At 42.6% G+C, this 13,407-nt stretch overlaps 1 protein-coding gene across 10 annotated transcripts in view; it reads left to right on the top strand.

Moving 5' to 3' along the window:
- The window catches only part of LOC124856115 (calcium-dependent secretion activator 1-like), a 417,550-nt gene that overhangs the window by 316,215 nt on the left and 87,928 nt on the right, over positions 1 to 13,407 (top strand). For all 10 annotated transcript variants that reach the window (XM_047346334.1, XM_047346331.1, XM_047346330.1 and 7 more), the window contains 2 exons: positions 1,052 to 1,135; positions 3,023 to 3,055. In XM_047346334.1, the coding sequence (XP_047202290.1) occupies positions 1,052 to 1,135; positions 3,023 to 3,055 (117 nt within the window). The remainder of the gene's footprint in view (positions 1 to 1,051; positions 1,136 to 3,022; positions 3,056 to 13,407) is intronic.

The raw sequence follows: 13,407 nt of genomic DNA, 5'->3' as shown, positions 1-13,407 counted from the left end.
ATTTTTCAGCACGACCTGGCACCTGCTCACAGTGCCAAAACCACTGGTAAATGGATTACTGACCATGGTATCACTGTGCTCAATTGGCCTGCCAACTCTCCTAACCTGAACCCCATAGAGAATCTGTGGGATATTGTGAAGAGAACGTTGAGAGACTCAAGACCCAACACTCTGGATGAGCTAAAGGCCGCTATCGAAGCATCCTGGGCCTCCATAAGACCTCAGCAGTGCCACAGGCTGATTGCCTCCATGCCACGCCGCATTGAAGCAGTCATTTCTGCAAAAGGATTCCCGACCAAGTATTGAGTGCATAACTGTACATGATTATTTGAAGGTTGACGTTTTTTGTATTAAAAACACTTTTCTTTTATTGGTCGGATGAAATATGATAATTTTGTGAGATAGGAATTTTGGGTTTTCATGACCTGAAATATTTCAGTTAGTGTGCAATGAATCTAAAATATATGAATGTTAAATTTTCATCATTACATTATGGAAAATAATGAACTTTATCACAACATGCTAATATTTTGAGAAGGACCTGTACAGGGGTTGGACAATTAAACTGAAACACCTGTCATTTTAGTGTGGGAGGTTTCATGGCTAAATTGGAGCAGCCTGGTAGCCAGTCTTCATTGATTGCACATTGCACCAGTAAGAGCAGAGTGTGAAGTGTGAAAGAGTGTGAAATCTTTCACTTTTTCAATATTTCACCCAAAGGTTGAATTTGTGAGCAGTAGGTATATCATTAAGAAGTATAAAGGAATCTAGTACTGGTGAAAACAACACATATATACTGTATATAGATCTTTCTTACTTATCTTTCATAACGTTGCCAGTTTTTGTAACAGATGTAACTAAGTGGTCTACATGAATTCTAAATTTCTTTATACTTTTAAAATGTAAACAAACTGATGAGTTAAGATACAGTGAATTATATATTTTACATACATATTTTATTGAAAATAAGTTTTAATAAAATAACATTGAACTTTTTTGTACTTCTGTAATTCTGTATCACGATTTAACATTTATTTTCTTTTGCTTTTAGTTTGTGGTCATCCTAGAGAGTGTCTTATGTAAACTCTCTAGATATGATGAAGGAACCCTCTTCTCTTCCTTCCTATCTTTCACAGTAAGTAGAACATCCTTTAATTAGGCCTATGCCCTCTGTATATGGGTGGCGTGCTTAACCCCCTGAATCACCAGCAGCCCATTGATGTTGGTTTTTAATGAAGTGCCTCTTGATTGATCAAGGGTCATGGACATTCAGTGTTGGTTCAGAGATTTCTCCAGATTCTCTGAATCGTTTGATGATTTTATTGACTGTACATGATGGAATTACTAAATTTCTTGCAATTGTACATTAAGAAATGCCCCATCTTGCCCCATCTTTGCTTGTGAATGACTGAGCCTTTTGGGAATGCTCCCTTTATACCTTTTTATACACTCACATGTTTCCAATTAACCCTGTTTATCTGTGGAATGTTCAAAGCTCAACTTTCCCAGTGTTTTGTTGCCCCTGTCGTAGCATTTTCTGGAACATGTTCCAAGCATCAAATTTAAAATGAGTGAATATTTGCAAAACAAAACAATAGTTTATCAGTTTCAACATTAAATAACTTGTCTTTGTAATTTAATGAATTGCACCTAGGTTGAACAGAATTTGCAAATCACTTATTCTGTTTTTGTTTACGTTTTACACAATGTCCTAACTTCATTGGAGTTGGGGTTGTATAATTCTCACAAACATATAAGGGACAATTTCAAAAGATGACTCTTGATCTTATATCATCTTCATTATCACCTGAAACATTCTTGTTGGATGATCAGTTGTTTTGGATTAGGAGCCATTTGTGGTTTATTGTAATACAGTTTGACCTTTTATAAAGACACTCAACATGAAATAGCTTAACACCTCAGCTGAATATCTGCAGTACTGTAAAAAAAAAAGAGCACTTTTGCAGCTTAATGCACCACATGTCACATTCTGCGGCTTTAGTGGGCCAAAGTGCAGACAAGAGCTGGGCAGCAGCATGTTATAGCAAGGCTTAATCTTTATTCAAAAGATTTCAGAAACGTAGCAAAAATCACTGCAGGTACTAACATGAGTCGAGTCCAAAACTTACATGAGTTCTCTCTGCAGGAACGTAGCACAACAGAACTTAATCAGGGGTAGTGAACGGGAGGAACCAGCAAAGAACAATGAAACTAGACCAACTAATATACAGAGGGTAACAAAGGGCAAATAATCAGGAACAGGTGTGACATGGAAGCAGAGAGGCTGAAGGAACAGGTGAAACTAATACAAACACTAAAGCATGGGAGAAGTGACTAATAAACAATACCTAAGCAAAACTATAAACAAAGATAAATAACCAAATGAAGCATAAGAATCAGGAATAACCATGAACTAAAGGAAACTGAGAAACTGGCGGGAACAAAAGAAACACAACAACCTAAGATCTAAGAAACTGGCAACCTAAGAATTAACAAAAGAACCCATAAAGAAACCCTGACCACAAAAGAAAACAAACCTAAACCAACACTGACTGAAATAACTGGAAAGGAAGCAGAGAACGTGAGGACTACAATACATAAAAACCAAAATGTAAACAATAACTAAAACTAACCTATCAGGAGGGACTGGAAGAATAGAGACTAAAACTAGAGAACTATAATAATAATCATAATAAAGAGAAAACCATTCTAAGTGATAAATAAGAAAACAACAACTAAAGAAACTATGAGCGAGAGGAGAGAGAACTGCAAACAGTAGGAGGCAGGAGAGAGAACAAAACTAAAACTAACACCAAAATAACTGAAGGAATAAACAAACACAAAACCAACACAGAGTCCAAAATGTCGCACCCCGACACCACAAATCATGGCCGCTAGTTCAGCAGGCACCACAGCAATCGACTTTGCTATGTATAGTCTCACCATATTAGTCCTTGCTCTTAAAAATGGTTTCACAGTTGGAGTGATGATTCTCACCCACTTTTCTGCCTTTCTCTTAAAGGTAAAAGCTGCCTCAAAGTATGTGGATGTACCTGTAAGTATTATTACTTGTTTTTACTTTTTCTGTATTCTGTATACCTTGTTGCAGACTGATGAGAGCCACAGGATAAGAAAAACAGTGAATAATCAAAATACAATAGAATAGAATAGAATTTTTTATAACTTTGGTTTTGGCTTACCAACATACACAATAACATGCATACATGCATAGTGTCTTCTATAAGTCCAGGTGGCAATGTTCTGATAGGGTAAATTTAGTTTGTCAAGTAAAGTGTTAAACATTACAGAATTTATTGGAAAAACGTTTGCTTGTCAAGTGTTTCCAGGCTTATATCTGTCTGTCCTTCTTGAAACAGAAATCATCTGCTTAAACTTTAAACATTCCACATTGTTCTGCTAGACCTTTACCTTGATTACCCCCATTTGTGAAGGTTCAATTAGCAGGGTAAGAGCACAGTTTTGCTCAAAATATTGAAATGCACACAACATTATGGGTGACATATCAGAGTTCAAAAGAGGACAAATTGTTGGTGCACGTCTTGCTGGCGCATCTGTGACCAAGACAGCAAGTCTTTGTGATGTATCAAGAGCCACGGTATCCAGGGTAATGTCAGCATACCACCAAGAAGGACGAACCACATCCAATAGGATTAACTGTGGACGCAAGAGGAAGCTGTCTGAAAGGGATGTTTGGGTGCTAACCCGGATTGTATCCAAAAAACATAAAACCACGGCTGCCCAAATCACGGCAGAATTAAATGTATGTGTGTAACAAAAAGGGGGACAAAATGTCTATTTTCACCAGCATTGTTTGTTGTCCTGAGCAGACCCAGCTGTAGAAACAAATTAAAGCGGGGGCATTCAATTTTTTTCAGGGCGGGGCACAGTTTTTCAATAAACATTTTATTTGCTTCAGGCTGAACAGTGGATCTGTGACAACTACGGTGCTGAGAAAACCCTACATAAAACAACAGTGTAGTGCTGTTCATTCAATTAAGTCAAAAGTCAAGCATAAGCATAAACATATGCACTGACAAACAAACACTGATGTCAGGAACACTGAACACTGTGACTGAAGTAAACATTTATACTAGGAGGGGTAACTACAGCAGCTTGGGAGCACAGGGACTGGAACAAAGCGGTGTTGCTCTTCTGCCTGCAAGTAACAAAAGTTTGTATGTTTGTGTGTGTGGGAGGAGGGGTGGGAGGGGCAGAGAGAGGTTTAATCCACTTTTTGTAGAGTGGGAGGCGGCGTTTATGAACCGTGTGAAAGCTTCTTAAAAACACTGTCCTTCCATTCATTCCTAAATGTTTGAGTCAAGCCCTTCTCCAATGGCAACTGGATCAAATTGGTCTTGCTTTGATGAGGCATAGTTTGGCGATGCTCTGTGAAGAAATTTTTAGGAGTGGAAAACCTATTTTCACAGTATGCAGTGCTGTCAAGAAGATAGGCATAGCTTGTAGTGGCCTCTGGAATTGTTTTAAAATCTGCAAGGATTGAGAAGTAGGGTTGAAATCATTAAATTACAAACATAATGGTTCCTCAGATAACAATATACTGTAAATTGTATGCAACTTTGTGTTGAACAAAAAATTCTCATCTCACTAAATCAAATCATGTTCACCTTGCTGACATCCAAAAATGTGGCTTGTACAGGATCCAGGACATTGAGTGCCTCCGACAGTTCACAATTACGTTTCCCGAAGCAATTTTTCATTTCCGCACATACTTAGTCAATGCAACTATAATAAATCCTGGGTAATTCTGTTTCATCATTAAAATCAACATGTGTGCTGATTTGCTCAACAACATAGTCAGCAAAGGTAGAGTTTTGTGAGAATCTTCTGTTTGATGGCCTTGCTGTGAAACTGTCACACTGCGCTAGGATTCCCTGGAATTCTGTCTCAGTGCGGATATATATATATTTTTTTTCAAAGATATTTTTTCGGCACTAGTGGCCTTTACTGTTTATTTTTTTGACAGTAGGCAGACAGGAAATAGGTGTAGAGAGAGCTGGAGACATTCGGCAAATGTCGCCGGGACCGGGACTCCAACCCGGGACGGCTGCTTCGAGGACTGTAGCCTCTGTATATGGTCGCGCGCTTAACCCCTACACCATCAGCACCGCGCCCTCAACCCCTACACCATCAGCGCCACGCCCTCAGTGTGGATATTTTTAAGACAAGTGCATGCACTGCTGATGAGCTGCATACCTAGAAGAAAATACAACCCCCCTTTTGTTACTGTACAGAACACAACACAATTTAAAGCGAAGCATTGCATGAAAAGACAGGGAAATTAAACAATACAAATCAAGCCATATGCTTTGAAATATTGTGTAACATACACATGAAAAAAAATTGTTCCTGTGGGGATGTCCGTGACAAATTGAAATGATTATGTTTTAAACGATACTATAAGTGATCATTTCTACAACATTAAGAAATTAAATGAGTAATTTTGAATGATTATATACAGTTGATTGAATTTAAAGAGACCACTAAAATGGAGTTTATTGCAAATCCTTGAAAAATGGGTTAATGAGTTTATTGTAAATCTCAAACTGCTATTTCCACTCGGCTGAGTTACTGCTCAGTTCTGCTCGATGTGCTCCCAACAGAAGCTTCAGACAGAAATTAATGGCGCTGCTTTCTGCACCCCCTCGTTTGATCTGTCGTCACTTCTTGTCAGAATTGGTTTCAGTTTCCATGCCGCATTAGTGACGGTGACCATTTAGTTTCTTAGTTTACTCATGTGTTCTGTTCCCTGTGTATTTGTCTTTTCCCTTTGTTTAAGTGTATCCTAGTGTATTGCTTTATCTCCCTCTTAGTTAATTAGTTTTCCTCCCTCAGTCTCCGTGCTTACCTTCTGCCTCAGCTGCTCTATATTGTCTCCTGATTAACACACTGACATCCAAATTCATTGTCCACACTTCTCTCAGCACTTAAGTTCACTATGATGGTCCTTTGCTGGATCTTTCAGTTTCACTACCAATTATTATCTGGTTTCTCTGGCAGTTCCTCAATGCTCCTGTTATCCTGTTTTTTTTTACTGCCTGTGGTCCTTATCATTCTGCTTGTAGTCCTCTGTAAGTTTTCTATAAAGTATTATCATGATCATCATCATTTGTCCTTCCCTGAAATAACACCCCATGACAGCCCTTTAAAGGAAATATTGCAATAATAGCAGTAGGTGTTTTAGAGGAGACTTGAATTAAATTGTTGTGCTAAATAGTCAGCATTTCTGAATGGAAGCAAAGGCACAAGATTTTTGTCTCACTAAACACATTTTACTGCGGGACTGCAAAGTGTGTTTATGATGGAGAGTAGTTTACGTGGTTCAAACCTCAAAAATTATTTCCTTTACTCTTTTCGTAATTTTGATAACCCAAAATTTATTTTAAGTATAATAAGTATTTTATACATGGCAGATTTTGCAAGTGTTCCCACTTAGAAAGAACGGAGAGGTCTGTAATTTTCATCGTAGGCACACTTCAATTGTGAGAAAAAGACTCTAAATAAATCAAGAAAATTACATTGTATCATGTTCTCGTACTCGTACTCGTCGTCTTCCGCTTATCCGGGACCGGGTCGTGGGGGCAGCAGACTCAGCAGAGACGCCCAGACGTCCCTCTCTCCCGACACCTCCTCCAGTTCCTCCAGGGGGAGCCCAAGGCGTTCCCAGGCCAGCCGAGAGACATAGTCCCTCCAGCGTGTCCTGGGCCGTCCCCATGGGCCTCCTCCCGGTGGGACGTGCCTGGAACACCTCCCGAGGAAGGCGTCCAGGAGGCATCCGGTATAGATGCCCGAGCCACCTCAACTGGCTCCTCTCGATGTGGAGGAGCACCGGCTCTACACCGAGCCCCTCCCGGATGGCCGAGCTCCTCACCCTATCTCTAAGGGAGTGCCCGGCAGAATGCCTTCTTCAGGTCCACAAAACACATGTGGACCGGTTAGGCAAACTTCCATGAACCCTCGAGCACCCTGTAGAGGGTATAGAGCTGATCCAGTGTTCCACGGCCGGGATGAAAACCACACTGCTCCTCCTGAAGCCGAGGTTCGACTATCGGTCGGACTCTCCTCTCCAATACCCTGGCGTAGGCCTTACCAGGGAGGCTTAGGAGTGTGATCCCCCTGTAGTTGGAACACACCCTCCGGTCCCCCTTCTTATGAAGGGGGACCACCACCCCAGTCTGCCAGTCCAGAGGCACTGTCCCCGACCGCCACGCAATGTTGAAGAGGCGTGTCAACCATGACAGCCCTACAACATCCAGAGACTTGAGGTACTCAGGGTGGATCTCATCCACCCCCGAAGCCTTGCCACCGCAGAGCTTTTTAACCACCTCGGTGACTTCAGCCTGGGTGATGAAAGAGTCCAACCCCGAGTCCCCAGCCTCTGTTTCCACCACGGAATGCATGATGGCAGGATTGAGGAGATCCTTGAAGTACTCCTTCCACCGCCCGATAATGTCCTCAGTCGAGGTCAGCAGTCTCCCGCCCCCACTATAAACAGTGTTGGCGAAGCACTGCTTCCCCCTCCTGAGGCGCCGGACGGTTTGCCAGAATCGCTTCGAGTCCAACCGGTAGTCCTTCTCCATGGCCTCACCGAACTCCTCCCAGGCCTGAGTTTTTGCCTCTGCCACAGCCCGGGCCGCAGCACGCTTGGCCTCATGGTACCCGTCAGCCGCCTCGGGAGTCCCACAAGCCAACCACAGCCGATAGGACTCCTTCTTCAGCTTAACAGCATCCCTTACTGCCAGTGTCCACCACCGGGTTCTGGGATTGCCGCAGTGACAGGCACCGCAGACCTTACGGCCGCAGCTATGGGCAGCAGCATCGACAATAGATGCGGAGAACATGGTCCACTCGGACTCTATGTCTCCAACATCCCCCGGGATCTGGTCGAAGCTCTCCCAGAGAGTGGGAGTACATCCCTGGCCGAGGGCTCCACCAGGCGTTCCCAGCAGACCCTCACTATGCGCTTGGGCCTGCCAAGTCTGTACGGCTTTCTCCTCCTCCAGATGATCCAACCAGGTGATGATCAGTGGACAGCTCAGTGGACAGCTCAGCCCCTCTCTTCACCCGAGTGTCCAAAACATGCGGCCGAAGGTCTGATGATACGACAACAAAGTCGATCATCGACCTCCTGCCGAGGGTGTTCTGGTGCCAAGTGCACCTATGGACACCCTTATGTTTGAACATGGTGTTCGTTATGGACAATCCGTGACTAGCACAGAAGTCCAATAACAAAACACCACTCGGATTCAGATCGGGGAGGCCATTCCTCCCGATCACGCCTCTCCAGGTGTCACTTTCGTTCCCCACGTGGGCGTTGAAGTCCCCCAGCAGAATGATGGAGTCCCTGGGAGGGGCATTATCCAGCACCTCCGACAGGGACGCCAAGAAGGCCGGGTACTATGCACTACCACTCGGCCCGTAGGCTGAAATGATAGTCAGAGACCTCTCCCCAACCTGATGGCGCAGGGATACGACCCTCTCATCCACTGGGGTAAACCCCAACACGAGACGGCTGAGCTGGTGGGCAACAAGCAAACCCACACCAGCCCGCCGCCTCTCCCCGTGGGCCACTCCAGAGTAGAAGAGAGTCCAACCCCTCTCAAGGAGATGGGTTCCAGAGCCCACGCTGTGCTTGGAGGCGAGCCCGACTATTTCTAGTCGATATCTCTCGACCTCCCGCACAAGCTCAGGCTCCTTCCCCCCCAGCGAGGTGACATTCCACGTCCCTAGAGCCAGCCTAAGCATCCGGGGATCGGGCCGCTGAGGTCTCCACCTTCGTCCGCCACCTTCGTCCGCCACCTTCGTCGGCCACCTGAGATAGGAATTTTGGGTTTTCATGAGCTGTATGCCAAAATCATCCGTATTAAGACAATAAAAGACCTGAAATATTTCAGTTAGTGTGCAATGAATCTAAAATATATGAATGTTAAATTTTCATCATGACATTATGGAAAATAATGAACTTTATCACAATATGCTAATATTTTGAGAAGGACCTGTATGGCTGGCATGGTCCGGCTCAGGGATGACTGTTAAATACCCCGGCCTGTCAGTCAGCTCCATCTGAAAAGCTCTGGTTAAAAGGACCGCACAGTAGTGAGAACTGGAACTGGCACAGGCGACCCATGGTTCCTCCTGATGCCTCTGTAATATTAAGGCCAGCTCTGTGCTCCAAAATAAGCTCCCTGGGCAATCAGCCATGCATTATCCTATACCAGTTTAACAGTACGATCTCTGAAAAAAAACACTCTCTACAACTTCTTCCATTGGCGATGTCATCCAGCTGTGCCAAAGCTGCTATCATTCCACAATTACGTGCAACTTTACGCAGCTACAGTGCCTTTCGAAAGTACTCGGCCCCCTTTAACTGGTCAACCTCTTGCCACATTTCAGGCTTCAAACATGAAGATATAAAATTCTAATTTTTTGTGAAGAATCAACAAGTGGGACACAATCGTGAAGTGGAATGATGTGGATGTGTCAAACCTTTTTAACAAATAAAAAACTGAAATGTGGGGCATGCAATATTATTTAACCCCTTTACTTTCAGTGCAGCAAACTCACTCCAGAAGTTCAGTGAGAATCTCTGAATGACCCAATGTTGTCCCAAATGACTGACGATGGTAAATAGAATCCACCTGTGTATAATCAAGTCTCTGTATAAATGCACCTGCTCTTTGATAGTCTCAGGGTTCTGTTCAAAGCGCAGAGAACATCATGAAGACACACCAGGCAGGTCCGAGATACTGTTGTGGAGAAGTTTAAAGCTGGATTTGGATACAAAAAGATTTCCCAAACTTTAAACATCCCAAGGAGCACTGTGCAAGCAATCATATTGAAATAGAAGGAGTATCAGACCACTGCAAATCTACGAAGACCCGGCCGTCCCTCTAAACTTTCATCTTGAACAAGGAGAAGACTGATCAGAGATGCAGCCAAGAGGCCCATGATCACTCTGGATGAACTGCAGAGATCTACAGCTGAGGTGGGAGAGTCTGTCCATACGACAACAATCAGTCGTACACTGCACAAATCTGACCTTTATGGAAGAGTGGCAAGAAGAAAGCCATTCCTCAAAGATATCCATAAAAAGTCTCGTTTAATGTTTGCCACAAGCCACCTGGGAGAGACACCAAACATGTGGAAGAAGGTGCTCTGGTCAGATGAAACCAAAATCGAACTGTTTGGCCACACTGCAAAACGATATGTTTGCGTAAAAGCAACACAGCTCATCACCCTGAACACACCATCCCCACTGTCAAAGATGGTGGTGGCAGCATCATGGTTTGGGCCTACTTTTCGTCAGCAGGGACAGGGAAGATGGTCAAAATTGATGGGAAGATGGATTGGGCCAAATACAGGTCCATTCTGGAAAAAACCTGTTGGAGTCTGCAAGAGACCTGAGACTGGGATGGAGATTTATCTTCCAACAAGACAATGATCCAAAACATGAAGCCAAATCTACAATGGAATGGTTCACAAATAAACGTATCCAGGTGTTGGAATGGCCAAGTCAAAGTCCAGACCTGAATCCAATCGAGAATCTGTGGAAAGAGCTGAAGACTGCTGTTCACGAACACTCTCCGTCCAACCTTACTGAGCTCGAGCTGTTTTGCAAGGAAGAATGGGCAAGAATTTCAGTCTCTCGATGTGCAAAACTGATAGAGACATACCCCAAGCGACTTGCAGCTGTAATTGCAGCAAAGGGTGGCGCTACAAAGTATTAACGCAAGAGGGCCGAATAATATTGCATGCCCCATTTTTCAGTTTTTTATTTGTTAAAAAGGTTTGACACATCCAATAAATTTCATTCCACTTCACGATTGTGTCCCACTTGTTGATTCATCACAAAAAATTAGAATTTTATATATTTATGTTTGAAGCCTGAAATGTGGCAAGAGGTTGACCAGTTCAAGGGGGCCGAGTACTTTCGCAAGGCACTGCATTTATGGACATGTGTGATTCTCTCCAGCTTATCTTCCTTAGGAATCATCAAACCTGTCTTGTATGGAACGAATCTACTGATCTGACACCGTTTTCTTTCTCAGTGAGAATCATAGTGCCCCTTAGATGATTCATATTCACTGTATGCTCATCAGCGCACAGACTGTTTTTTTGTCACGTGTAAATATTGATGGTGGTTTGACATAGAAAACCAGATTCCACATGGTAGCCTTTGCCATATTTCTTTCTCAAATGTCCCCATGTTTCCTCTTTGAATGACAATTAATTTGCATGTGGCCAGACACTGGCAGGCAGCCAAGCCTCGTGCTTCGCTCTTTCAGTGCAACATGCATCACGAGTCAGTGTTGTACAACACATGCCACTTCTACTGTCAGGTTGGCGCTGAGGATTTGTGCATTTTTCTGTGTTCACATCAGATATCTATTCACTGCCAACACTTTGGCCATGGCAACAAATTTTAAATTAATGCCTTGCAAATAGGCACTGTGTATGCTAGCTGTGTTTCACAGTTACTGGCCTTGCAGGCAAATTATGTTAAAAATGTATCACTAATGTACAAAAAGAGAGCTTCACTGACCAAAAATGACTCTTTAGATGGATCCTACAAAAGTTAGTTTAACGGAGGCTGTTTATGAGACAAGTACTCTACTCACAAATAATTATATTGTCTTTTGTAGTAAGGTGCCCAGAGATTAATTTGTCGATGTTCTATCGAAAACAAATCCCGGTCCTGGTGTCATTTTTTTGTTAGAATTTATGGTTCTGGTTTATATGCAAATTGAGCTTAGGTTAAGGGTAGCTTTAGCACATACTGGAAGTAGTTCAAGCTCAATTTAGGTTACAGAAAGGAAAGTCAATACAATGTTCTGCACTTGTGTGGTCTGAAAAAACCCAAAAGATTGTGTGCAAATATTTGACTGGTTTAAGGTCAGGATTCAAGGAAAGCGGATTGTTTTTTGCACTCAATTTACAGAACTAAATGTTGGGGAATTATCTAGCAGTCTGAGTGACAGGCTTTTTGAAGGAACTCGGCTGGTAGGTTATTCCAAATATCTTGGAGAACTAAACACAGATCTTCTGTGGATGTCAGCTTTCTCACATCCTTCTGTCTCTTCATGTAATCCCAGACACATTCGATGATGTTGAGATCAGGGCTCTGTGGGGGCCATACCATCACTTCCAGTGATTCTTTCTCTTCTTTAAGCAGAAGATAGTTCGTAATGACTTTGGCTGTATGTTTGGGTTCGCTCACTTAGCATTTGTAAATTGATAAAAATAAACTATTATTTATATTTCTGTAAGCATTCTTTGTTTACAACATTTATTTCACACCTGCCTAAAACTTTTGCACAGTACTGTATATTTAAGTCACTATCACCAAGAGACGCAGCAGAGTCAGGAGAAGAAAGTCAGTTTTCATCAGATGGCAGAGAATAAGGGCTGTGGTGTGCGGATGGCCATCTAATTAGACCAGTCTATTTTTGCCGGATGTCGAGCACAACATCCAGATCAATAATTTTCTAAAGACAGACTAGATCTTGCTATATCATAAATACATGTGTATATATTAGCAGTTGTTTACATTAGATCAATTAGATCAGTTACTTGGTTAACTAAAGTATTATAAACAGAGCAATTGAACATTAAATGAATCAAATTAAGCAACAAATATAACAAAGCACATGAAAATATGTGGATGCATAAAACAAAAAATGAAGCTGGTTTAACTTCCACAGACTAGGTTCTTTTGGACTTGCTACCGCATTTATCACTGGCTTATCTGGCGCAATCTGCATATGGTTCTTCGAGATCCTCTGGGCTTCGCAGCGGACCAGACTGGACCGGAGTAGATACAGCGTAAATCCAGGGTTACAGTACATATATGGAACTGAGTGAAACAACTGGACATAATGTCTTTTGAATTCAGAGGTTTCCTGTTTGAAGCAGTGCCGAAAAGTCTCACAATCACAACATGCTTGGTGGGACCAGACCATCTGTCCCACGTCAGTTTTCCAGCTCTGATCCAGGCAGCTCTGTTCCTCTTTGCTGCAGGAAAATAGTGCAGAATAACGGCTGCTGTCGTAGTTTTGCTGATTCAACCAGGAATGCACTGTTTCACCATATTAACTCTGTTTTTAACCTAACTCGGCTTCTACCTAAACAGTTCATCATTGACGCTCACACAATGAATGACCAGATACTTCCCCTTTTCCGTCATTTCCAGGCGACTTTGGATTTGGAAAGCAAGGCAAGTTTATTTATTTAGAACATTTCAGTTGCAAGACAGTTTAATACGGAAGCCCTGAAAGGCAAGTGAGAAAAAAAAAATCTTGATCAGAATATTTCTAAGTAGTTTTTTTTGTCTGTTCTGCCCTGAAAGGCAAGTGAGAAAAAATATTTTTG

Source organism: Girardinichthys multiradiatus, chromosome 20 (assembly GCF_021462225.1).
Source record: "Girardinichthys multiradiatus isolate DD_20200921_A chromosome 20, DD_fGirMul_XY1, whole genome shotgun sequence".
Classification (NCBI taxonomy): domain Eukaryota; kingdom Metazoa; phylum Chordata; class Actinopteri; order Cyprinodontiformes; family Goodeidae; genus Girardinichthys; species Girardinichthys multiradiatus.
Note: the sequence above shows the minus strand (reverse complement) of the source record. Positions and strands in the feature narration are given on the sequence as shown.